General features: G+C 42.1%; 1 protein-coding gene across 2 annotated transcripts in view; it reads left to right on the top strand.

Moving 5' to 3' along the window:
* Positions 1–25425, top strand: part of Fam102b (family with sequence similarity 102 member B) — a 53013-nt gene that overhangs the window by 23015 nt on the left and 4573 nt on the right. Inside the window, exons 3-10 of one of the 2 annotated variants that reach the window (XM_027395537.2) lie at positions 4419–4466; positions 9396–9512; positions 13061–13107; positions 15907–16010; positions 20372–20467; positions 21244–21433; positions 21529–21656; positions 22379–22448. In XM_027395537.2, the coding sequence (XP_027251338.1) occupies positions 4419–4466; positions 9396–9512; positions 13061–13107; positions 15907–16010; positions 20372–20467; positions 21244–21433; positions 21529–21656; positions 22379–22448 (800 nt within the window). The remainder of the gene's footprint in view (positions 1–4418; positions 4467–9395; positions 9513–13060; positions 13108–15906; positions 16011–20371; positions 20468–21243; positions 21434–21528; positions 21657–22378; positions 22449–25425) is intronic. The other variant, XM_027395538.1, reaches the window with a different exon arrangement.

A 25425-nucleotide genomic window follows, 5' to 3' on the forward strand; every position in this document is an offset into this window, starting at 1 on the left:
TACATAGCAAATTGAAGACCAGTCTAGGCTATGTCATATGACCACACCTTTAAAAATAAAAACCCAAATGTGCATTTTACATTTTATACACATTTTTTCTGATTTTTCCTGAAACAAGGGCTCACTTTGTAGCTCAAGCAGGCCTGGAACTCACATGTAGGTTGGACTTGTCTCAAACTCATGATCCTCCTTGCCTCCACCTCCCAAGTATTGGGATTACAGGCATGCCACCACGCCCAGCTTTATATATTCTTTTTTTTTTAAGTTATCAGAGTACATATAAGTCTTTTCGCTCTTTTTCACTCTGGTCTTGCATCTTTCTGTATCGGATTAAAAAGCTATAGTCTTAGATTTGTTGTCCCATGTTTTGAATGAGTTGATAGCAGTATGATGTATGTGGCTTTATTCCAACCTTTTTTTATATTGCTTAATACACTCAGTTAGAGTACAATAAATGTAGGTGTTCAGAAATGATTTTACAGATTTAGACTTTATGAAAATAGTTGTGTTTGGAGCAGCAGTAATTGAGTGAAGGCTTCTGCAGAGAAAGTGTGGTACAGCAAAGGCAGACTTTTAGCAACAGACGCAGTCATACCAGCCTGCCTTTGAGCCCCAAGCATGCCACTTACCAACTGTGAGACCTTAGGCAATTACAATGTTAAATCTCTACATCCAAATAATGCGGTATTCCTTGATTCTTCATGAATGTATGGCTTAGCTGACAAAAAAAAAAAAAAAAAAAAAAAAAAAAAAAAAAAAAAAAAAAAAAAAAAAAAAACCTACCTTCATCTTACTGCTTTGACTGCTGCTGTATTTTCATTGAACCCTTCTGAGTGGAGTTCTAATCATGATGCTTGAAGGATGATGAGCTAGTCTTTGGATGCTAAGGAAAACAAAGCATATAACCAACTTAAAGTAAAGCCCAACTATAAATTAAATAAGCTCAAGCTGTAGTAAAGCAAACAGAAACTGTAAATGGCAGTGACGCAGAACAAAACTCAAATAAACCCTTTCTTATATTATGGAGCTTTGGTATACTCGTTAGGACATTCTTAGCTTGCTTTCTTTTGCTGTGATAAACATCATGGCCAAAGCAACTTAAGGAGGGATGGGTTTGTTTAGTCTTAAAGTGTACAACATGAAGAGAAGTCGGGGTAGGAACTAAAGGAAGGAACTGAAGCAGAAGCCATGGAAGAACCCTGCTTGCTAGTTTGCTCTCTGTGGCTTGCTCAACCTGCTTCCTTATTCACCTCGGCCCAGGGGTAGTACCACCCATAGTGAGCTGAGCTGTGCTCGAGTTCGTGCACACACACACACACACACACACACACACACACACACACACACCAATCATTAATTAAGAAAATGCCCCCATAGGCCTGTCTACAGGCAATCTGATGGAGGTTATTTTCTCAATTGAGGTTTTCTCTTCCCAGATGACCTGAGCTTGTGTCAAGTTGACAAAAACCTAACCAGCACAAAACACATATGTTAAACTGGTAAACAGACCCAAAAAAGTCATAAGCTTAAACAAAATGGTATGGAAGTTGCTTCGGAAACTGAGATAAAGATAGTAGCTCTGCCATTGTTAGCATATGGTTCCATCTTTTGATCTAAGAGGACAGCTCTAGTCTTGTTCTCTCTTGATTAGTGGCATAGGGACACACACACATGATTCAAAAATGGTGCATGGGTCTTTTGTACACATCCCTCTGGTTAGAACTTAGTGTGTGGTCACACAAAACTAAAAGGCTGTGACCACCATCTGTAGTCGGGTGACTAGTAGGTTCTAACATGTCAGAAGAGAGGTTGCGAAGTCACCAGTAGTCTTGTGCTGTATTGACTACTCCTGGCATTGAGTTTATTCCATGTAACCTTCCCTAAGTATTGTACAAAGGAAAGATCAGAGAACTCATCTATTTAAACACATTGACCATTAAAAAAAAAGTCATTAAGTAAAGTCACAAATTAGGGGAAACTATTTGTAAATCATATCAAAAAAACTAATTAATACAGAAAGAACACCTCTACACAGTATAAAAGAATCAACAGCACTTGAGAAGTTGACAGCCGACAATATCCCCCTCCAAAAGAAAGTATTTTAAACAAACAATATACCCAATCTTAACACAAATTAAAACTACAAATAGACACCATTTTTGTCTACAGATCTGAAAGACCAGAGTTTGTTAGTGAACACTGTTGCCTAGACACAGGAAAGCAGTCACCAATCAATAAATCTGTTAGTGCCATCCATGTGCCAAGTATTGCTCTGGGGTCTGATAAGACGAATGAACTGGAATGGAGTTGGAACTATTACATTTTACTTTCTGGTGAGAATTGGGTAACAGAGAGCAAGAATTTAGCAAAATAAAATTAGTTTAGTACCAATAAATGCCACACATAAAAAGCTATGGAGAAACAATAGTTTAGGGAAGAACAATTGGTTTTGAAAATTAAGGAGGCATCTCTGCTCTCTGCCCTGCCCCCAGCACTGGGGTGGCAGGCACATGTGGCCACACCTAGCTTTTTAGATGTGTGCTGGGCATCTGAACTAGGTAGGTCCTCATACTTGTGCAACATGCACTCTTTCCAACTGAGCTATTGCCCCAGCATGTTGGTGGGTGAGTGGGTGGGTGGATTGGTTGGTGGATTGGTTGGTGGGGTTTTGAGACAGGACCTCATGATCCTCCTGTCACTACCTCCCAAGTGCAGAGAGTATAATAAGCATATACTACCATGCCCAATTCGTTTGGGAGATTCTAATAAGAAGAGTCATGAAAAAATAAAAATAAGGAGATTCATGGCCTTTTATAAGATGCTGCTGCTGCTACTGCTGTGGAAAGTTGACTTTAATATCTCAAAGTTGGTTTGGGGGTAGTAGTTTTACACAGAGATGGGCATTATTTTGGCAATCAGATACCCAATTAAAAGTGTGTAGGCAGAGGGCGTGGTCAGGCAGACCTGTAGCCAGCCCCTAAGCAGGTGTGGCTACAGGTTCCCCTACAAAAGTGCAGGACTCTATTACATAAAAAGAAAGAGCAGATACTTAAGGTACAGCTAGCAGCCTTTCTGCAGAAGCTAGATAACGGAGTAGATGAAGGAATGGAGAGGCAGGAGGAACAGTAGCCAGGGAAGCAGGAGGGAAATGGCCGATGTGGTGTCAGAGAGGTGTAGAGAGGAAAATGGTGTAAGAAAGGAGGTAAGTGGTCAAGCCCATCACAAGCTGAGAGGCTAAGACAGAGACAGAGCTTTCAGCTTTAACAAAGTAAAAATCACTGGGAATCTTGAGCTTCTAGAGAGGGAAAATGAGGACAGATCCAGTTGGAGAGGGTTGACTAGAACAGAATGCAGCAGGAAGAGGTTCAAGTCGTTTCAATGTTTGTTCATGTGCTTGTTTATTCTTCTCTCATACATTACATCCAGACCACAGTTTCCCCTCTCTCTACTCCTCCCAGTCCCCACTGGTCAGAAGTCTTGAATTTTGACCATAGAGGAACGACAATGAAAATAATAAAGTGGAGGATCCAAGGAACACCTAGAGGACATCTGCTTTTGTTTAAGAATGGCACTATTAAGGGATGTGAAGTGACCCAGTGAAGAAAAACTTGCGATAACTCATGTGGAATAGAAACAGTGGCAGGAGCTGGGTAGTGGTGGCACATGCCTTTAATCTAAGCACTCTGGAGGGAGAGGCAGGAGGATCTCTGTGAGTTCGATGCCAGCCTGGTCTTCTGAGAAAGTTCCAGGATAGCCTCCAAAGCTATAGAGAAACCCTGTTTCAAAAAACCAAAAAAAGAAAAAAGAAATAAAGAAAGGAGGAAAGCAATAGAGGCAGGAATGGGAAGGAACTGCAGATATTCGTAAATAATAATAGAGCTTCCTGTAGCCTGTCTGGACTTAATTAAATTCACGGTGTGAAAGACAGAAATAATAGATAATGCTTCAGTATCAGAGCTGCAAAAAAGAAGGAACAAGTCTCTCAGTAAAAGTGTTTTTAAAGTGACTTTAGTGAAAGGAAGTTTGTCCATGATGATAGGAAGAAAAAGTGTGTGGGGTGGGAAGCATTTTCCCAAGCACTTTAGTCTTAGCTCTCACAGATGTGCATTGTCCTAAATTAAAAAATGTGACCTACAGTCCCGGCTGAGGGAAGCTGAGGTGAGCTACTTGAGCTCCAGGAGCTCAAGGCCAGTCTGTGCAACGTAGAGAGACTCCATATCAAAATCTGACTAAATAAATAAAGCTGTAAGCAAAGTGAAAAATGTGGTCATTTTAAGGTGTTTTTATTGATTTGAATAGTTGGATTTAAAATCAGTCTATTTTATTGTCTATGACATTTACTAGCATATAAATATCTACTTCAGAATCATGTGACTTACATTTAGTCTTAAATCCTTCATCATATAATGTCCTCATAGTGTTTTCTATATTTGCAGGAATTAAAAGGTGGCAAAGCTTATGCAAAGGTAAGTAGATGTTCTCTAACTCCTTTTTGCAATTCATAATGTTGCTATTGCAATCTGTAGGCTTTTAATTGTAACTCAAGCTTGACTCATTTTAAGTAAAGCAAATTGGAGATTGAATAGTTGGATCTAACAATAAAGTATTACAATACTCTTTTGGGAGAAATGGCTCAGTGGTGAGGAACATTGGCAGTTCTTCCAAAGGACCTGGGTTCTGTTCCAGCACACAAATGTGACTGTAACTGTCTCTAACTCCAGTTCCCGAGGACCCAACCCCCTCTTCTGACCTCTTCAGGCACTGCATGCACCTGGTGCACATATGTAGGTCACATACAGACAAAACACCCATACACATAATAAAAATAAATGAATTTTTTTAAAAAATAATATTCTGAGAGCTTATGATGGGCTGTTACCCTTTAGTCTTAGCCTCCCTACTGGAAAATGTTCTCTGGTTTTCTTAACACTATAGCTTACTGATGACACAAAACAAATAGAAATGAGATATTGCTGCTCCAATATCTGGATATTAACCAATATCCAATAATTGGTTAATCCACTGACTGAGGAATGTGGTCAGAGATCCATTATCCCCTTTCCCTCTGTGACTCCCTTATTCTTGGTCAACACTACACCTGGACATCGGGTGTCTAGTTGCTCAAGTTTTTTTTGGTTTTTTTGTTTTGTTTTGTTGTTGTTGTTGTTGTTGTTGTTGTTGTTTTGCAACACAATTCATGTGCAGAAAATACCTCTGTGTGGTATTTTTGTTGAGTAAGGAAGAATTTCCTAGATGCTCTCAGATGGCTCCCCTGTATGTTTTACTGAGTATGACTGGACCATATGTCCACCCCAACCACCTGTGGCCATAGGAATGGATTGCTGTTGCTGAGCTAGACTGACCACAATGCGGCAATGTTATGGGCTCTGTGTGCACAGGATAAGTAAGGACATTGAATTTCTGAGGGAAAGGACGTTTGAGCAAGGACGATTGGGGCACTGAGGGTTGAGCAGGCAAACAACAAGGTCTGTTGCTGGTAACTGTTCATAAATTATTTTCTCTTCTAAGAGTTCTTAAAATGATATTCTCCCTCCTTTTGTGAGACTACTGCCTGCATTATTTTCTATTGACAGCCCCTTTTGGCCTCCTGCTTAGTCTGTCCTCTCTGTTGTCTAACTCCATCTTCCTTAGTCCTGCCAGAGTGATCTTTCTAAAATAAAACATGATATATCATTCCCCACTTTTAGTTCTTCAGTAGTTATCCACTGACTGTAAAGGAAATTGGAAATTCTGTAAGCTAATAAATAAAATCCATTTTGGTTTGCCCATTGTTTCTGCTTCCTCGCCTCTTCTGTCTGCCACCTGTGTTGTCTGTCTCTGTTATTTCTCCCCCACCCCTCATTCTTACGGGGCATACTGCCATCGTTAACTTCCTGGAGCATCTCATGCTATTTTAGCTTCTTTGCCTTGTGACTTGACACCATGCATGTCTTCCTCCCAGCCCTTGTCCTTTCAACTCATGTATCATTAAAGATTCGGCTTAGTCATACCTTCCCATGAGAACTCTTCTTCTCCTCTCTTATAACTGTGTCTTCCTTTACCACAGCACTTACAGGCAGTGCTATAGGAGAGCTTAAGGAAGAGCATCAAATAGGCCTTGGGTTCCATCAAACCCAGCACCAGAAAAGGGGAAAATATGCTATATTCCTAATTAATGCCTAATGTTACTTGGAATACGAATGTTAAAAAATGTTTTCTAAATAGGTTAATGCCTGCCACAAATGTGGTGTGTATGTATGATGGATTTATGAGACATACATAGGAAGTGCATACACATAGATATTCATGTGACAGTTATCTTGGTGAAGCCAAAGAAAGTCATAAGGAGGTATGGATTCTCTGGCACCATGCTATAAAGTCTGCAATGTGAGTTCTTTGAAGTCAGAATATGTTTTCCCGCTCCCCATTGTTCTCCTGGGTCTACGTAAGAGTACGGCACATAAAAGGTACATTGGCATGTCACTTTTGGTTTTTGCTGCTATACCAAAGTACAACAGACAGGCTGACGTAAGGAAAATACATTTAGTTCTCATCATTCTAGATGCTGAGAAGAAGTCTAAGCATACAATACCAGCAGGTCTAGTGTCTGTGGAGAGCCTACTTCCTGGTTTGCAGATGACCAGCTTCTCGATATGTCACCATGTGCCAGATTTCAGAACAAGCATGAAAATTCTGTCCTCTGCTAAAAGTGCATTCATCCAGACCTTAGTGTACAGATCAGCCATAGAGCACATACTGACATGTTCCCAGCACCAAAAGGGGGAGGGATGCATTCATTCATTCATGAGGGCTTCAGTCTCAAGGCCTGATTACTTCCCAAAGCCCCCACTCCATCCCATCCTATTGTGTGTTAGACTTCCAACATAGAAATTCTGGAGAAACAAAAGCATGCAATCTGTAACAGAGATCCTTAGTGACAGTATAAAACCAGTACTGCCACAGTAGATGGTAAGTTAACGGGGAGCTAGACTTTATTTAGACTGCTACCATTTGAACCTTGATGTGAATGGAACTGGAAAGTACCAGATTATCTAAAAGTGAGTTTAAAAGCATTAATGGCCTTGAGTTGACCTTGGCACATATGGCTAGCAGAGTTAAGGGATCAACTGGGAAGGAGAAAGTTAATGTGGTCAGATGATCAGAGGCAGCATAGACAACTCTTTAAAGACTGGTTGTTTTGTGGGGTTTTTTTCTTTGTTTTTGTTTTAGTGGAGGATGAACAGAAAAATAATCCAGTAATCTGGAGAGATGTGGGACAGGTTTGTCTGATTCCCTAAAACAGGAGAAAATCCAGCATATTTGTGTGCTGGTGGGAATATCTAGTAGAGAAGGGGTAAATTAGAGTGTCAGGCAGCAGGAAAAACTATAACATAAGCATGGGAGGCAAGAAGCCCCCAGGGAACACAGCCATGTCATCCGTAGACATGAGTGGGAAGGCGGGTGAGTAGCTGCGCCTGGCACCAAGCATTTTTGGAAGCTCAGTGCTCTGGACCGCCCTTACTTTCTGAGTGAAATAGGCAACAAGGCCATCGATGAGCAGGGAGCAGGGAAAAGTCCTGGAGCTTTAAAGGGGAGAGAATGTATGAAATAGCATGTGTTGATAACAGATGATCAAGTAAGTCCCACGTGTCTTCACATGCTCACTCAAATGTTTCTTTGCATGGACCCATGCTGGCTTTTCCTCCTGTGTTGCTCCACTAAAAGGCAGAAAGACTGGACTAACCATGTGAAAATTCAGCAGCTCTTGCCTATGTCTAAGAGTGTGCCTGATTTACTGCATTGGGCTTCCATGATTCTCTGAGCTATTTTCTTCACTCTTTTCACACCAGCTAAAAACTACTGAAATAGTGGGAGCAGGGGCTGTCTCTGACTCTTGTTGCCTGCTTTTGGAACCCTTTCCTCCTACCAGGTTGCCTCATCTAACCTTAATAGGAGAAGAGGTGTCTGACTTACTGCAACTTGATATGCCATGTTTGGTTGATATCCATGGGAGACCTGCCCTTTTCTGAAGAGAAATGGAAGAGGAGTAGTTGGGGGAGGGTGTGACCTGGGAAGATAGAAGGGGGGAACACTTTGATTGGGATGTAAAAACAAAAAAATTAAAAATTAATTTAAAAAACCTACTGAAATAATGCTCCAATATGCAATTAAAACCATCCTCTTGCATGCCCCTACTGGTGGGTTAGAGAGCTGACTCATAGGGAAGATGCTTGCCACACACGTGTAAAAAGTTGAGTTTAGATCCCCTAGAATATGTAAACCCAGAATCTGTGCTACAGTGAGATGGGAAGTAAAGCCAGGAGAATCCCTGCAGGTCAGCTTGCCTAGCACGTACAACTCAGCGACAAACAACCAAGAGACGCTGCCTCAAACATGGTGGAAGGTGAAGACCAAAGCCTGAAGTTGCCCTCTGACCTCCGCACACTCACTGTTGGATGTGTGTACCTATGCCTACACATACTTACCACATACTTTATACACACACACACAAAAAAAAACCTCAGCAATGTTTGAAACATATTATGCAGCTTATTACATGTCCATAGAGATGTGCTTAATTCACTTTTTGTTCATAAAAAATGTATACACTTAGTTATGTAGGAGTAAACTACTAAAATAACGATATTGGGGCACAGTTGAACAGTGAATCTGAGTTAAGCACATCAGAGGAAAAGACTCGAGCAAGCTTTGATAATGGCATTTCTGGGTAGCAGTGTGGAAGAGGAACAAGTTTGAACTGAACTCCTGGGTAGCAGCAGAGAGGATAGGTGTGGGTCAGAACCGTGAGCAAGGGAAGCAGCAGCGTCCATAGAGAGACGCAGCTGAAGGATGGTTGGTTAGCAGGAAGATGAGGGAGCAAAGGAGGCCCCTACTAAAGAAGGGAAGAGGCTCACCTGAGTCCTGGTGAGTTCGTAGAGAATGGGAACTTAACCTGTTATGATCTGTAGTCCCCCATGGCTAACTCAGCATAGGGCAGGATCCAGAATAGAGGATTGAGAGTCTGGGCGTGGCTGCACAGGAGCACAATTGCCCGTTATCCCCACAGTGCAATGTGAATGTAGGTGTTACTGTGAGTGATTTTGCCTTTTGATGTGCCTTAGTTGTACTGTCACAGTCATATTTATTTTAATGTGTACTGAAATGTATTCAGCACAGCACATCAAGCCCATGATAAAAGATGAATAGAATCAGTAGTAGATTTTTATTAAAAGCAACTAAATTAAGGACCTATATAAAGCAAATGATAAAATGGGTAGTAGTAAGAAGACAAGAACTGAAAGGTTTGAGAAGACTCATGGGTTGAATGTCTATTTTAAGGAGATATGATAGAGCCTACTAGTGGTCTATTAATATGATTCTCTTTCTTTTCATAGCTGGGCTTTGCAGATCTAAACCTGGCAGAGTTTGCTGGATCAGGAAATACCACCCGTCGCTGTTTACTGGAAGGCTATGATACCAAAAATACAAGACAGGACAATTCCATTCTTAAAGTAAGCCCTCTTCAAGATTTACATGCCAATAAAAGAGATTTTCTGCATCTAACTAAGCACAGGTATCTGTTGTCATGGATTCAATGGGACTCCATATTGAGGTCATGAACCGTCCGTCACACCTAGGAAAAGACACTTGGAAGCCATAGAAGCAGTGAAAAGTAATGATCACCTTTATGGTCCAGTGTTTCTCATTGGTGCTGTGAACATACCACGACTACAACAGATTGCTTGTTGGAGAGAGGGAACATGATGATTAGATACATGGCCTGGTCTACAGAGTGAGTTCCAGGACAGCCAGGGCTACACAGTGAAACCCTGTCTTGAAAAGCCTAAATAAGCAAACAAACCAATGTAGGAAAAGAGGAAGTTAAACGAGAACCATGCTATGAACTTCAAGTCTATTTGATTTTGTTTTTATATACCTCTGAAAATCTCTCAGCGCCCTTACACATACCCCCACCTCCATGAGATTGGCAAGTCTAGATAGATGGTGTCTTAGTTAAGGTTTCTATAGCTGTGAAGAGACACCATGACCATGGCAACTCTTATAAAGGAAAACATTTCATTGGAGCTGGCTTACAGTTTTACCCCATCATGGTGGGGCATGGCAGCATACAGGCAGACATGGTGGTAGAGAAGGAGCTGAGAGTCCTACATCTTGATCCAAAGACAGAAAAGGAGACTGTCACACTGGCCAGACTTGAGCTTATTTATAAGACTTCAAAGACCACCTTCACAGTGATGCACTTCCTCCAACAAGGCCACACCTCCTAACAGTTCCACTCCCTATGGGACAAGCATTCAAGCACATGAGTCTGTGGGGGCCATTCTTATTCAAACCACTTCAGATAGGGAACCATTTTTTGTTTTTTTTGTTTTTTTGATTTTTTTTTAATCCCTGTTATATAATGGAGGTGAGACTCAGAGGCTAGGTGCCTTCTTTAAGAGAAGTAGTGGGTGATGGAGTTGAGACCAGCATGCATATCTGCTGTTTGGTGGCCTTCATATTGCTATGCCCTCTAAGCCCCCTTCTCAAAACCCACCAACTATACTATTCATTCTGAATGACCCCAAACAAGTTATAAAAATATTCCAGTTAAAAATATATGTATTTCTTATATTAAAAAACAAATAACCCATCTCTAAATACCACTGCTTTTGCGTGCGTGCATGAGTGTGTGTGTGTGTGTGTGTGTGTGTGTGTGTGTGTGTGTGTGTGTCCTTTTTTTGTGACAAGTGCTGTAACCATCAAGTCATCTCCCCCACACTGAAGTAGCTTTTTAATTTTAGGCAATCGCCCCTCTCCTACCACCATCTCCATGTCCCCAGCCCTCGTGGTCATCTCACACAGCTGTCTTCAACCCTACCCCTTTCTCAGGGTCTGCCAGGCCTCTTCCCACCTCCCTCTTACCAGCTTAGAGTGCACAGTTCACAATTCTCCTCCATGAGTTACCACTCCAGTACCCTATTGCTGTCCCTGAAGATCTCCAACCCTACTTGATTTGCCTGTGTCCTCCCCAAGTCTGTCCAGAGCTGAATGTCACTGGAGGACACACAGATGAGTGGGCATTACTGAAATCGGGCTCACCTCCAGCTGGCAGCCATGCTCTGCCTCCTGTCCCAGTTTAGAGATTCACCTTCCTGCCTTTTTCCTCAAGGTATTTTCATACCCCACATTTTACCTCAACTAAGCTTCTCCGTTATTGAAAAGATAGAACTCGTTAAGCTCACATACCCTCATCATCCCTGCATAGGGCTTACACTCTACTTGTCTCTCCAGTCCTATTACAGTGCATGACTGCTGTCTTGCCTATGGTTACAGGGATGACATGACCCTCTTCCTGTAAGAAGTCAGTCCTAGTCTTAGTAGACTTCCTAGGGGAGGCCTTACACTAGGAAGGAGGGGGGGAGTGGATGGAGCAGGAGGGAGGGGGAATTGGGATTGGAATGTAAAAAATAAATTAAAAAAAAGAAGAAGAAAGTCAGTCCTTCCGCTTGGGCTCTAGAATCCACACAGGCATAATCAAGGATTTTTCTCCTTGGATCATCTGCACTTAGTCATCGCTCCCTTTAATGGACCATCTTTGTCAACATACAAAGAAACAGCTGTAGGGTGTGTTAAGAACAAAGCTCAGCTTATCTCTTATCGCTGTGATTCTCTGTTCTGCCTCACTACACAATTCTTCCATCCCATGACCTTCCGATAGTCACGAGTGCAGTCCTGTAGAGTTGGAAAACAGACTAGAGAATTGTATAAAGAAGAGGCAGTAAGAGAACCAACACAACAGGACAGCTCTGAGAATTAAGGAAAAAATAAAATAAGAAAGGGACAGTGGTGGAGGTTCTGGGTAGAGGGCTATGAATGAAATAAGGTTGTAGAAGATGATAAGGTCAAACATTAGCTGGAAAGTGTTCAATAATCTTTAAGTGTCCTCTTTGTCATTATGACTATGAACTCAGTGAGTGTGTTCCTGGGTTCTGCCCTGTGCCAGCTCTGATTCAGAAAATATCCCCTGAGCTCTGTGGTCTCAAGATGAGAATGTTGCTCTCTCGTTGGAGTGCTGAAGATGAGATGATGTGTATAGGACATGCAGTTTATATCTGGAACATGAGTTCCCAAATCAATCCAAGTGTGGTGACACATGTGTGTGATCCCAGCACTAAGGGCATGCAGGCAGAAAGATCTTAAGTTTGAGGTTATCCTTGACTACATAGCAAGTTTGAGGGTAACCTGGAATATGGAGACTCTCAAAGAGCCAAAACAAAATAAATTCTAAAGTCACTATCATCGGGAATGTCATTATTATTATTTTTCCCACAAGAGTGTGAATTTGAGGCTGGGAATATTGCCTGGTTTCAGGAAGCTGCCTAGCACACACAAAGCCCTGGGTTCAATCCTCAGCACCACATAAAGGATATGGTGGCACACGCCTGGGATCACAGAACTCAGGAAAGAGGAAAAGGCAAAGTTTAAGACCACCCCATGACACATAGTGAGTTCAAGGCCAGACTGTCTCAGAAAAATAAATAAATAAATAAAGGAGTGCTATTGTCCTGTGGTGGATTCTTAAAAGTAGCTTAGCAACCAATGAATATCAGCATCTCAGAAGGAAACAGCAAGGCTTTAGTCCTGGTCCAACGCTGACGCAAAGGCTCCCTGCCTTTTAGAGCCACGAGCAGATATCCCATGAAGCCGCAGCCTGTGGAACTGAAGGGCCTCATTATCAAATATTTACATCCCACAGGAATCTAGAGTAAACACAGACAAACCAGACACAGACACATGCTAAGGAAGGATTATTGCTGGGAAATGCTTACTTTTCATTCTTATCTCTTTCACAAGGTCTTGAACATTAAAGGTGATTTTTAGTCCATACATAAAGCACTAATTGAATATTGGGTATACCCTCATCAAACATTCATTTCACTTAATGCTTTCTGGATAGAAAATATAATACTGGGTGTCACAGGGGAAATACACATTAGCAAAAGCTGGCTTCTGGAGAATCACTTCTAATTGTGGCATTTGTCGCTGTTTTGTTTAGGTTTGGATCAGTATGCAGCTGATGTCTGGTGACCCATGTTTTAAAACGTAAGTTGATAACCAGTAAGTGGATTGTTCACCTGCAACTATGAATCAAATCGAGGCAGATTTGTAGGCAGACTGTGGTAGACTGACCTGAGTGTCGTAGAAGTGACTATTTCCTATTACCCAGTAAGCTTACCACTCCCAGAATGATGCAAGTTATGGATGATTTGCTATCTTTGGGTTTCAGGTTTGAGATGAAATTGTACAAACTGAGGTTTTAATTTCCTTTCTATTTCCTCATTCACTTCTTTAACAGATACTCAGTAGGTGCCTTACAGTGTGTGGTACTGCATTCTAACCTTGGAGACAGCAGTGAGCAAAAGACAATGCGTTCTACCACCTTAGAGCTTATACTGTAAGAAACAGCCAAGTAAGGATAAACCGAGTAGGAGCCTGGGAATAGGCATACTGATGGGGGAGCAGGGCAAGCGGGAAAGAGCTTTTATATTGAGTATCAGGGGAGGTCTCCCTGCTTAAGATGACATTTGAGTAGAGACTTGAAGGAGGTGGGAAGCGTGCAACATGGATATTTAGGGAAAGAGTATTCAAGGTGGAGGGAATATGGAGCAAAGCCTAGAGAGGATACTGTTCCCAGAATGCTCAAGTAACTGCCTGGAGACCTACCTATCTCGAGCAGAGGGAGTGAAGAGCTTGGTAACAGGAGATGAGGTCAGATGGTCATCTTGTGGGCCATTAGAATAAGGATTCCAGTTACCTTCTGAATAAGATAAAAGGCTATGGAAGTTTCAGGTGAAAAGTAAATGCTCTAATTATGATGCAAGGTAGAAAAGAGACAATCTGAGGGAGCTCTGATGGGAATAAGGACAGAAGCAGTAGATTGTGTGACCGTTTCATTAGTTAATGTTTCTCCCCTGAGAAGCCACAAGAGGAATTATTCAGAGCTCAGATGTAAGACACAACAAAACACACATCTAAAAAGAGAATTTGCAAAGCATTCTGATGTGATCCAAATCCTTCCCTTACAAAGGAGGAAACTGAGACAAAGCAATTGTCTTGGCCAAGTGTGTCTGTGTGGAACCGAAGGTAAATAGCTACCACAGAGATGCATGCCCTGCTCTGCTGGCTGCCCCATTGACATGAGAGATGTGCACACAGCACACAGTGTTACAGGGGAAGAGAGTGGAGGGACTCTAACCACCACTGTTCCTTGAAAGACAGAACGTCCTCACTGAGGGGGTTGTGGCACTGGGCTAAGTTATGATGAATAAGAATGTACACTAAGCGTGAAAGTCAAGTAGAGACATTCCTGGAAGAGAAAACAAGTTGACTCACACACAGGGCATTGTTGTGCACGGGATATTTGTGGAATATCCAGTACATAATGATGTCATTTTTTTTCACAGACTTTGAGCATTACTTTAAAATTAAAATAATTCTCATTTCTTTAATCTGCAACTATGCTGTATTAATGGATTCTGACAAAGAATATTATACATTTTTTTTAACAAAAGGAGCAATAGAATAGAGCCAGCACACACTGGGTTGTTAGTCACTGAACTGGGTTGTCCTGGGCAACAGAACTGTAGCAGCCTAGTTAAGACTTCAGATTCTGAGTGTGCTGTACTAACAGGCCATGGTCTGCTTGTTCTGTCTGAATGCTAGTTGCCCCCGTCTTCGAGTACTCGGCAGAAATGACTCCCGGGTCTCTGAGACAGCAGGACAGGAGTGCCAAATTCATGGTAGTGTTAGGTATGTTGTGGCTGTAATCACCTGTGGAAGGGAAGAGACTGACGTTTAAGAATCCAGGCTTGCAGACACCGGCCAGTCACTGATGATTTATGACTGTTATTGTAGACTCCATTCTCTGCATGAATCTTTTATATATTTTTCCCATGAAATATTTAATGGAGTTTTTTTTTTTCTTCAACTAAGTTCTTTATGTTATTCAAACATGTAACTTAGCTGGGCCTGGTGGTACAAGGCTGTAATCCTAGCACTCAGAAAACTGAGGCAGGAGGATCTTCACGACTTCAAGGCCAGTCTGGGCTACATGCAGTTTACTAAGCCAGCCAGGGCTATAGAGTGAGATCATGTCTAAAAAAATTATACCCCCAAAATATCACAACAAAAGTCAAAATACAATTATTGGTAATTAAAGAGGTCACTCTAAGTTGGACTTGTGAAGAGCCTTGGGCATCATGCTAGGCGATGGAGCTATGGAAGGGTTTGCCTTGGCTGTAAGACATGGGCTCATATAGCCAGGGTTGGTATCCAGCTTGCTGTGTGCCCAAGGATGATCTGGTCCTCCTGCCTCAACCTCCTGAAATTACAGGACTATGACACCTCTCTCTAGAACTGGATTCTCTCTCTAGAACTCCACAAGACAGTGCTCTTTCTGTTCCAAGTATTTTGTTGTATAAAAGCCCCTTTTCCACAGGTGAGAGAGATGGCTCAGTGGTTAAGAGCACTTGCAGAAGACCAAAGTTCAGTTCCCAGCACCCATGTCAGGTGGCTCGCAATCATCCGTAACTCTAGTTCCATGGAATCCAACACCCTCTTTCAGTCTCTGCAGGCACCTGCACATGTATGCATGCATACACATATACAAAGATAAAAACAAAATCTTTGTATAAAAATCTCTCCCACATTTATTGTTCAGGTTTCAGGTTCTAAAAGATGCATATGGATTATTTAATGGCTTTTATTTCATCCTTAAAAGGCTAACTGTAATAAGCAGCTTGCCAAGGCCAGGTACTGACCATACCATGACTCTCTAACAGTAATTCAAACCTTCGGGCTCACATGTGATTCAAATCTGATCCTTAGACTGTCTATTTACAGGCCTCCCTCCACATCCATGTCAATACCAATCGCTGGGGAACCCGAGTCTCTGGAGGAGGACAGAAAAGGTGGCGAGACTCTCAAAGTGCATCTTGGAATAGCAGGTATGAGTAGAGAGCTTCCCAATCCTTTAGTTTCTGAAAAATGATACTATTCCTAATAGATTCCTAAACCCCGAGGGGCGGTCAGGATGGCTCAGCAGGTCAGGGTGCTTGCTGCCAAGCCTGATGACCTGAGCTTAATCCTTGGAATCCACACAGTTTAAAGAGAGAACAGATTATCCTCTGACCTCCACATGAATTCTGTGGCACATGCATGTCCACACACACACATACACAAAAGCAAACAAATGAATGTAAAAAGAAATTCCTACAACCCACCCACACGTAAATTTGTATGCACTCATGACTTGGAATCTGACAGTTAGTACGTCAGCCGAGCCAGTACTCACTTGTTTAAAGTACTTGTTTAAAGTGCTCTGACAGTGACAGCTGAATGTTGCGCTAACACTGCCTCTCACTGGCTGTATCCACTCCTTACAAACACAAGAACCTCCAATTTTCCCCATTCCTCCCTCATGCTTGGCACATTCGCCTGTCAGCTCTTTGGTGCTGCTTCTCCTGTTTCCCTTCTTGTTGCTTCTCAAGTCTCGCTGTGCATTTGATTTACCTGGGGGCTGAGGGTGTTAAAACACATTGCTAGTTGGTCAATCCAAGTTGGTGCCTGGAACTTTATAATGCACACCAGTTCAGCTCCTTTGTTTCCTGCTGCTGGCCCCGAGCACACTTTGAGATCCACTTCCCTAGACATCTTCCAGGAGAGGCAGAATCTACTGTGGTTGCTAAAAGCAGGGTAGGCAGGGTGCCAATCTGGCCACAAGAAAAGGATATAAGAGTTTCCTTCTGTCTCCCAAATTATGGGAACAGAGTGTATTGTTGGAAAGAAAGGTGAAGTACTAGGATTAACATTTTCACTGCTTTTTCAAATGTGCAGTGATAGGGTTTCTTATAAGTAATTTTGAGAATGGATTTCTTGATTTAAGATCAGCTAATCTTATGAATACTGTTAAGCTTTCCATTAACTCCCCATTCAGCACTTAAATACCCTGAGCTGTTGTCTACAGTGGGAAAATATAAAGTAGACCCTATTATTCCTTTTGATAGGATAATATCCATCTTCTCTATCTTCTGTTGTCTTCTAGACTCCAGCAGTCTAGTATTGTATAGACAGACAGCAGGTAGACAGAAGTAGCATCAAGAGAATACATATTTGGGGCATGCATCACAGTTATGTAGACAAACGACTAGAAATCAGTACTGCTTGGATTCATTATTTTTCTTATTGCTGTGTCAAAAGAAGGCTATTTGGGCTCATGACTTTTCCTCTTCCCGATTCTTAGGGATTTCTTGAGCAAGCAAGGTGGTTCAGTGAGGAAAGGCGTTTGCTGCCAATTCTGATGACCCAAGTTCAATCCCTAGGACCCACTAGTGGAAACAGATGTTTTCCAACAGCTAGTTAGTTATTTGTTGTCTAGCCTGGCCTCCATGTGTATACCATGTGGCATGCACGCACAAGCAGGCACACACACATAAATAAATAAATAAATAAATAAATAAATAAATGTAATGAATTTTTTAATCTGTTTGTAATTGGCGCCTGCTGGGGGAGGGAAATCGAGTTTTCTTCAGGGGTGTGGCCCCTCAGAGGCTACCCATGCTCCAGTAGATGGTCCTACACTCATGCACATAGAGGCAGCACTAAGTGAATTCAGTGGATTTAAGAACACAGCACATTAAGTGGGTAGGGAAAAGTGATGGAGAAGTACAAGAGGAATTGGAGAGGAGGGAATAGATGGCAAATTTGATCAAAGCACATTATATGCATACATGAAATTCTCAAATAACAAAAAAATTAAGAAGAAACTTCCTTAAAGTGTCAACTATAGCTATGATATAGAACACTTGCCTGTGCACTTGAGGCCCTGGGCTATGTCCCCACTCCTTCAAACACAGAAACTAAGGCATAAAAACAACCCCGCCTCCTCTCCATTGTTGATATTCCACAAGGGTTTGGTCCCCTCTACTTAGTTTTCTGGGCAACGTGATTGATCTTCACCCCTATAATAACTTCCTCATAAATATAAATGTGTGTTAAATACTTTCCATTCACAAATATGTGTTTCCAAATATTTTAGGGAAGACCCACTTCATGACACCTATGATTACTTGAGTTTTTGAGCTCATCTTTCTCCCCAGCCAGACTTGGGATTCTTTGTGATCGGTGCTTTATAGCCCAGCAGACCAGGGACAGGTCAGAATGTGATGAGCATTGATTGTCAGTATTACATACTCAGTGCAGATTTGCCTAACTCTTTCACCTACTGCTCAGGTACCCTGGCACAGTAGTTGAATCCCACCATTTATGCTAAACAGCTCTCACTCTCAGCTGGATTACAATAAAAACCTTCACTCTTCACCCAGTCTGCTTCTCCCTTTACTAAAGTGATCTTCACACAGTATAGCCTGCAGTGGTACGCCCTGTCTTAAAGTCATTGAAGTATTTCTTTCATTCAGCTTGCAGAAAGGTCTTCATCAGCTGGCCTGTGCTCAAGTTCAGCCTCTTTTCCAGTTGGTCATCTCCCCACTGCTCGGGGGACTGCACCAAACCATTTGCTGCTCTACAAGCTTGTTGTGCCCTACGCCCTTCCCTCCTCAGCGAGCTGAAAGGCTTCTTCCTACATTGGCAGATCCTGAGCTAGCCTCCTCTCTGAGGTCTCCTCCTGTGTAGTATTGTATGCACTGGCCTTTGGAGTCCTTAATACCTTGGTTAATGCTGGACACACTGTATTCTCTTTGCTTCTATTTCCAAATTTTGAGCATGTGTTTTGTCTCATTTACTTTGTGTCCCCAATGCCTCACTTTCACCTATACCATAGACAACTGGTTTGATAAGAGCTTAATAAACTTTTATATGGATTGAATACATTTTGAAAACCAGGAGACAGATGGCTGAGATCTGAACCCAATGCTGGGATAGGTTTTGGGTGTACAGGAATCTCCATGAACTATCTCCTGGAAAGGCTTTTGTTGGAGTTAACCTTTAGGTTTACGGCTGTTGTAGAGAGATTTTAGGGATCCTGGCATTCTGCCTGGACATGAAGAGTCTTTACAAAGGACCAGTGGCTTGCATGTTGGCCCAATCATATACCATCTGTCTCATTTAGAGAATTACTGCTGTGGCAACTATCTCACTTAACTGCTTCCTTCTGCTCCTAAGTTAACAACAGTTCCAGTTTCCAAGTGTTTTACACTAATGCTAAACAGTCACAGATCTGTCTTCTGGAGGATGGCTAGTTCTACAAGTACATAATTGCTATCTAGACTATGAGCATACATAGGGACCTACTGGAAACAGTGTTGGAACTGTTTTGTCTTTTTACTTTCAAACTGTACTATCACCAGTTTCTTTTTTTCTAAGATTTTTCTTGATTTTATTTTTAGTGTTTAGGTGTTTTGTCTGTAGGCATGTCTATGCACCAGGGGCATGCAGTGCCTATAGAGACCAAAAGAGGGTATTGTTTCCCTGGAACTGGAGTTACAGGTGGTAGTGAACTGCTGTGTGGGTTCTGGGAACTGAACCCAAGTTCTCTGGAAGAACAGCCCGTGCTCTAAACAGCTGCGCCATCTCCAACCTTGAAACCAGTTTCTTAAGAACTTTCATCCTGGGTACTATACCCTATGCTGTGTTGCTAAGTTATAACATTGCCCCCTGGATAGCCTAGCACTAGGAAGGCTGACATTAAATCACTAAAGCACCTTTATTTCATTACTGGTGTGAATTCTGAACACGTACGATCTCCTCAACACTACCTAAAATCAAAACAAAACAAAATACTAAAGTGGCAGGGCATGGTGGAGCACGCCTGTAACCCCAGAACTGGGGACAGCAAGGAAGAAGGATCAGGAGTTGAAGGCCAGTCTCAACTACTGAGTGGATTTAAGGATAGCTGGGCTTATATGAGACCCTGTCAGATGGATGGATGGATAGATAGATAGATAGATAGATAGATAGATAGATAGATAGATAGATAGATAGATAGATAGATAGATTAGAGTAAAGGGTGGGGGGAAAATACCAAAATCCAGCAGCTTCATGAGAATTTGTAAGAATAAGATCGATTAGAGAAATGTTGAACACACACACACACACACACACACACAAAACCCTAATTGTTTTAAGACACACACATTATGAAAGTACCCTAACTTTCCAATGAATTAAAATGTTCTTGCATTCTTTCATTTCTTGCAATGTAGTTGTTTTCATTGTACCAATTTGAAGGAATCTATCACTTTATAATTCACATTCCTTGATTATGAACTTGCAAAGTAATAAAATCTGTAGGTTAGATTACAAATTAGATGTTGACTTGGTAGTAATAACAACATCATTTGACTTGTTGCAGATCTTTCAGCAAAGAGTGCCTCTGTTCCAGATGAACTTGGTGCCTGGGGACATTCTAGAACATCAAGCTATGCAAGCCAGCAGTCCAAAGTATCAGGTAGAGGCCCACAGTGGGATTCAGCTCCTTGTTGTTCTAAAGCAGTGCTTCTCAACCTTCCTCATGTTGTGACTCTTCAATACAGTTCCTCATGTTGTAGTGACCGCAACAATAACATTATTTTCATTGCTACATAGGTGTAATTTTGCTACTGTTATGAACTGTATTGTAAATATTTTTGGAGATATTTGCCAGCAGGGTTGTGAGCCACAGGTTGAGAACCACTGTTCTAAAGTGACTGAACGCAGGTGTTGTGGTACATACCTGTTATCCTAACAATGGGGAGGCTGGGAGAGAAGGATGGCAAGTTCAAGGTCAGCCTCTGCTTGCTGTATAGCAGGTGCCTGACTCCAAACAAAATAAAATTCAGTAATAAACTTGAAACTACTGTGGTGTGGGATAAAGAGATAGCAGATGGTTCAGTAAAGTGTTTGTCATGCAAGCAAGAGAACCAGAGTTCAGTCACTAGCAATCACATGACAGTCAGACACCACAGTTCGTTCCTGTAATCTAAGTGCTGGGAAGACAAAGACAGAAGAACTTCAAGGACCACTGTAGCCAAATCAGCAAGTTCTAAGCTCAGTGAGAGATCCAGTCTCAAAAACAAGGTGGTCAGTGACAGGGACCACTGATCTCTATACACACATTCACACATGTGCATCTGCACATACGTGTGCATGCACCCATATCAACATGTATACACATACAGAAAGAAAAGGTTAGATTGTAGTGTGTCTGATATTGTTGATATATCCAGATGATTTTTCCACTGGCAGGGTATAGCACTTGTCACTCCCGGTCATCCAGTTTCTCCGAGTTCTGCCACCGAAGAAATACCTCAGTGGGAAGTACATCAACAGGGATTGAGAGCATTCTGGAGCCATGTGATGAAACTGAGCAAATCGCAGCTGAACCAAATCCTGACCCAGCCGATAAAGAAGAAGAAGCCCCTGAGAAACTCACCAGGTACCCTCCCTCGTGGGGACTCTACATGTAAAACATCTTTATTTTCATAGCATGTGCAGTACAAAAGGTGGAAACAAGTGTGATTCTTTTCAAAGGGGCCCGGTGAAGCAGGATTCTGTTGAGTCTCAGCTAAAGCGGGTTGATGACACCAGAGTGGATGCTGATGACGTCGTAGAGAAAATCCTGCAGAGTCAGGACTTCAGCCTCGATTCCAGTGCAGAAGGTGTGCGGGGAACGGATGAGTAAGGGTGCTGGGTCCACTCTGTGTCAGCCCACGTGGTTGGGCTACCACCGCATATTTGTAAAGTCAACTCCGTGTCCACAAAAGCAAAGACAGTTTGTGACTTGTCTGTGACCAAGGCTGGTGACTCTGGAGAAAGAACAAACTTTAGTTTAGTTCAGTAGTACAGCAAATTCCTAGAATGTATGAGGCCTTGGGCTCAGTCCCCGGAACGAGGGGTGGGGGTGGGGTTGGGGAGCAGAGATCAGTTTTGGAGAAAGCTGTCGTGTCCATACACTTTGTCATGTCCCTGGTTCATTTGATGGTCTTGAAACAGTGATGAGTAGAATCTTGGAGTCTCTCCTCTCATTTTCCACGGAAGCTGAGAATTTATATGCCACCAACTTGAAAGGTGCAATTACTCACACTGGTGGGATAGAGAACACTTAACAGTGGACTGTTTTGTTGTGTAACTGGCTGGAAATAGAAATAATTAAACCTCATGAAAATGTGTAGAAAGAGCTGTCATTCCTGTTCAGAGAAAAGGAGCTTTGGGGAAGTTGGTGAGGAGCTGTAGGCTGCCTTTCCAGTTGTCTCTTTCAAAGCCTCTATAAAACTTTGATACATTTAATAAATGTAAAATGTGAATTGCTACAATATCCATATTATTTGAGAGTTGTCTGATAACTGTATGCTTAACAAGCATTCCAATTTATGTGTTGCAGAAGAAGGACTGAGGTTATTTGTGGGGCCTGGAGGAAGTACCACCTTTGGCAGCCATCACCTTCCAAACAGGTATGTCACCCACCAGATAACATTCTGCTAAAACCCAGACTGTCTTAATTCATGAGGAGAGGAAACATAGCTCGGCTATTAGATGACTTGCCTAGCAAAAGCGAAGCCCTGGTTCAGTTTCAAGAGTAACATAACCAAGTGTGATGGCTCCCTCCTATAATCCTAGCACATGAGGAAGTGGAAGCAGAAAGTTTAGTTCAGGGTCATCTTCGGCTACATAGTGAGTCTGATGCCAGCCTGGGCTCTGTGAAAAAAAAAAATCACCGGTCAAGGACAAAGGTTGCAGTTTTCATTGTGCTGAGGCTGAAATAGGACAAATGCCTGTGCTCGCTTGAGAAGACTGGAATACTCTTTCCTTTCCTGGATGTCTTCAACTTTATACTCTATGTTAGTTTGTTGGTTTATTTAAATATATTTTTAGAATATATTGGAAATAGAGCACTGACAATTGTAACATAAAAAGAATATTTAGAACAGCATTTTAGCCTAACATTTTAGACAGGACAAAGCAAGCATTGCCAGCCAGTGCTCTTACCTCTGTGAGCAGCTGTGTGCACATTCAGCAGCCAAGCTGTTGTTGACCTTTCTTGACCTTAGGGACATTTCACTTTTTCAAACAAGAAGTGTGCTTCTGTTTCCATTTTTCATTTTCTCTGTATGATTTGTATATAGGTTGCTTTAAAGATTTTTTTAATGTATGTCTGTGTGTATGTATGCTGTGTGTGTGTGTGCTGTGTTTGGGGGCGGGGGGGGGGAGGACAGTATACAGAAGCCAGAAGAGAGCATTGGAGATCCCTCCTGGAGCAGAGTTACAGACAGTTGTGAGACACCTGATGTAAATGCTGGAAACCAAACTCAGGTCCTCTGGAAGAGCAGGAATGGCTCTTAACTCCTGAGCCATCTCTCCAGTCCCTATATAGATATTTTTTAAGATATTTTTTGAGGCAGGGTCTCAATGTATAGCCCTGACTGGCCTGGAACTCACTATGTACAGCAGGGTGGCCTCAAACTCACAAAAATCCATTTGGCTCTGCGTCCTGAGTGCTAGGAATGAAGGCACATACCACCACACCCAGAAAGATTTTCTCTTTGTCACTGGTTTCTTAGAAGTTGGAATGAGATGTGGCTGGATATGTTTCTGTGTTTATTCTGTTTCAGTTTCACTGAACTTCTTGGAGATCCATGTTTATAGATTTCATCAGATTTGAAAATTCTCCAACCATTATTCCATATATATATATATATATATATATATATATATTATATATATATATATATGTTTCCTTCTGGTATTCTGACATTCAAATGCCATTTTTATCTTCTATATGCTAAGATATATCATCAACAACAGACCAAACTAACAATTCTATCCACATTCCATTTGGTGAACCAGTGAGCTTTCCTGGGCTTACAAAAAGCAAGGGTGACTCATTGCACTCATTGCAGCTGCATCACCAAGAAATTGTGCTCCATCATGGCTGACAGCCCCCCAGAAGCCCAAATTCAGCTAACCCTCCACCCCCTATATATCCTAGCATCTTCCACAAGCACATGCAGGAGGGAATGGTCAGTGGAATCCCAGGTGAGAGCCTTTTGACCCTCCCTTCCTTCCTTCTATTAAAGCCCAGCTGTATTCCCATAGACCTTGTTGTCACTGCATTGGCTTATTTCATTGCCATGACGACAGTGCAGGGTTATCCCTGCTGTGTGATGGGAAGGAATGGAATAGTCACGTTATACTAGAGGAAAAAAGCATTCCACAAACACTTCATATAATGACACCAAGGGATGAGCCCAGCCATAGTGGTTGCTTCCAGGATATTAAACTCTGTACACTAAGAGTAAAGTATGGGGGATGGGGCTTCTGATACCTTGACAAATGAGGAAGTAGGTACCTACTGATAACTTCCATCAGTGAGACCCTCACCTCCATGCAGTACTGCCACTGAAGTTCTCCTGCTCACCCAAGATGTTTCCAGGAAAAGATAGAATTATGACCTATTCAAAAGCTTAAAGCTAGCTGCCATCTAAACGACATGGTGAGAACATTTTCTTCTACCAGACCAAAGAACAGCAGCAGGAAGATACATGCTCCTTCCTGGACATCACAGAACCAAGTCATGACAACAGCCACAGAAAATCTACTGTGGATGAGGCCATTGCTTAAATAGGCTATCTCAGAATGGTTTTATTCACAAAGCTTGCAAATTAAGTTATCTAGTATATTTTGTTATTACTGGTCAATTCGTACATGGCATAGTACAGTAGCACAGAAACCCAAGGATGCAATGGCCAAGATGACAATACAGCTTTGTCCCAAAAAGTGAAACACTTTCTAGTTTATCTTCCTGGACTGCTGGGTGGCTACCAACCCAGGGTAAGGATTTCTTGTATGCTAGAGAGACAGAAGTTACTACATCTCTTCATTTGTGTTTCCTGGAGAAAGCTTAGTCACATGGCCTACACCTAACCACAGGGGAGTTTAGGAAACAGTCTCCAGCCAGGTTAACTATGCAGAAGAGGAGAGATGGGGATGGGTGACAACCAATAGTCTTCTGCACGGAGATGCTGGAGAAATGAACCCTTCTTCAAGAACACTTTCTTTTTCAGTCTCCACTGGGGTGGGATTCACAATGCTGGCCCTAAATAAAGCTATCTGCATATTGACTAAAGGGACTTGGGCCCTGTCACTCATAATCCCAGCACTTACGAGGTAGAGGCAAGAATGACCAGACTTCAAAGCCATCTTTGGCTACATAGAGAGGTATAGAGCAGCCTAGGCTACTTGAAACCTTGTCTGAAAGAGAAAGGCAAGAAACGGAGGGAGAGAGGAGAGGTGTGGAGAGAGGGGGGAGAGGGAGAGGAGAGAGAACAGAAAGAAAGGGCTTTATACTTTCTGGAAAGATACTAAGCTAAAGACTGTCATCATTAACACCTTGAACACCCTATATACTGCCCTAGCTGAGACTGATTTTAG

Source organism: Cricetulus griseus (assembly GCF_003668045.3).
Source record: "Cricetulus griseus strain 17A/GY chromosome 1 unlocalized genomic scaffold, alternate assembly CriGri-PICRH-1.0 chr1_0, whole genome shotgun sequence".
Lineage (NCBI taxonomy): Eukaryota > Metazoa > Chordata > Mammalia > Rodentia > Cricetidae > Cricetulus > Cricetulus griseus.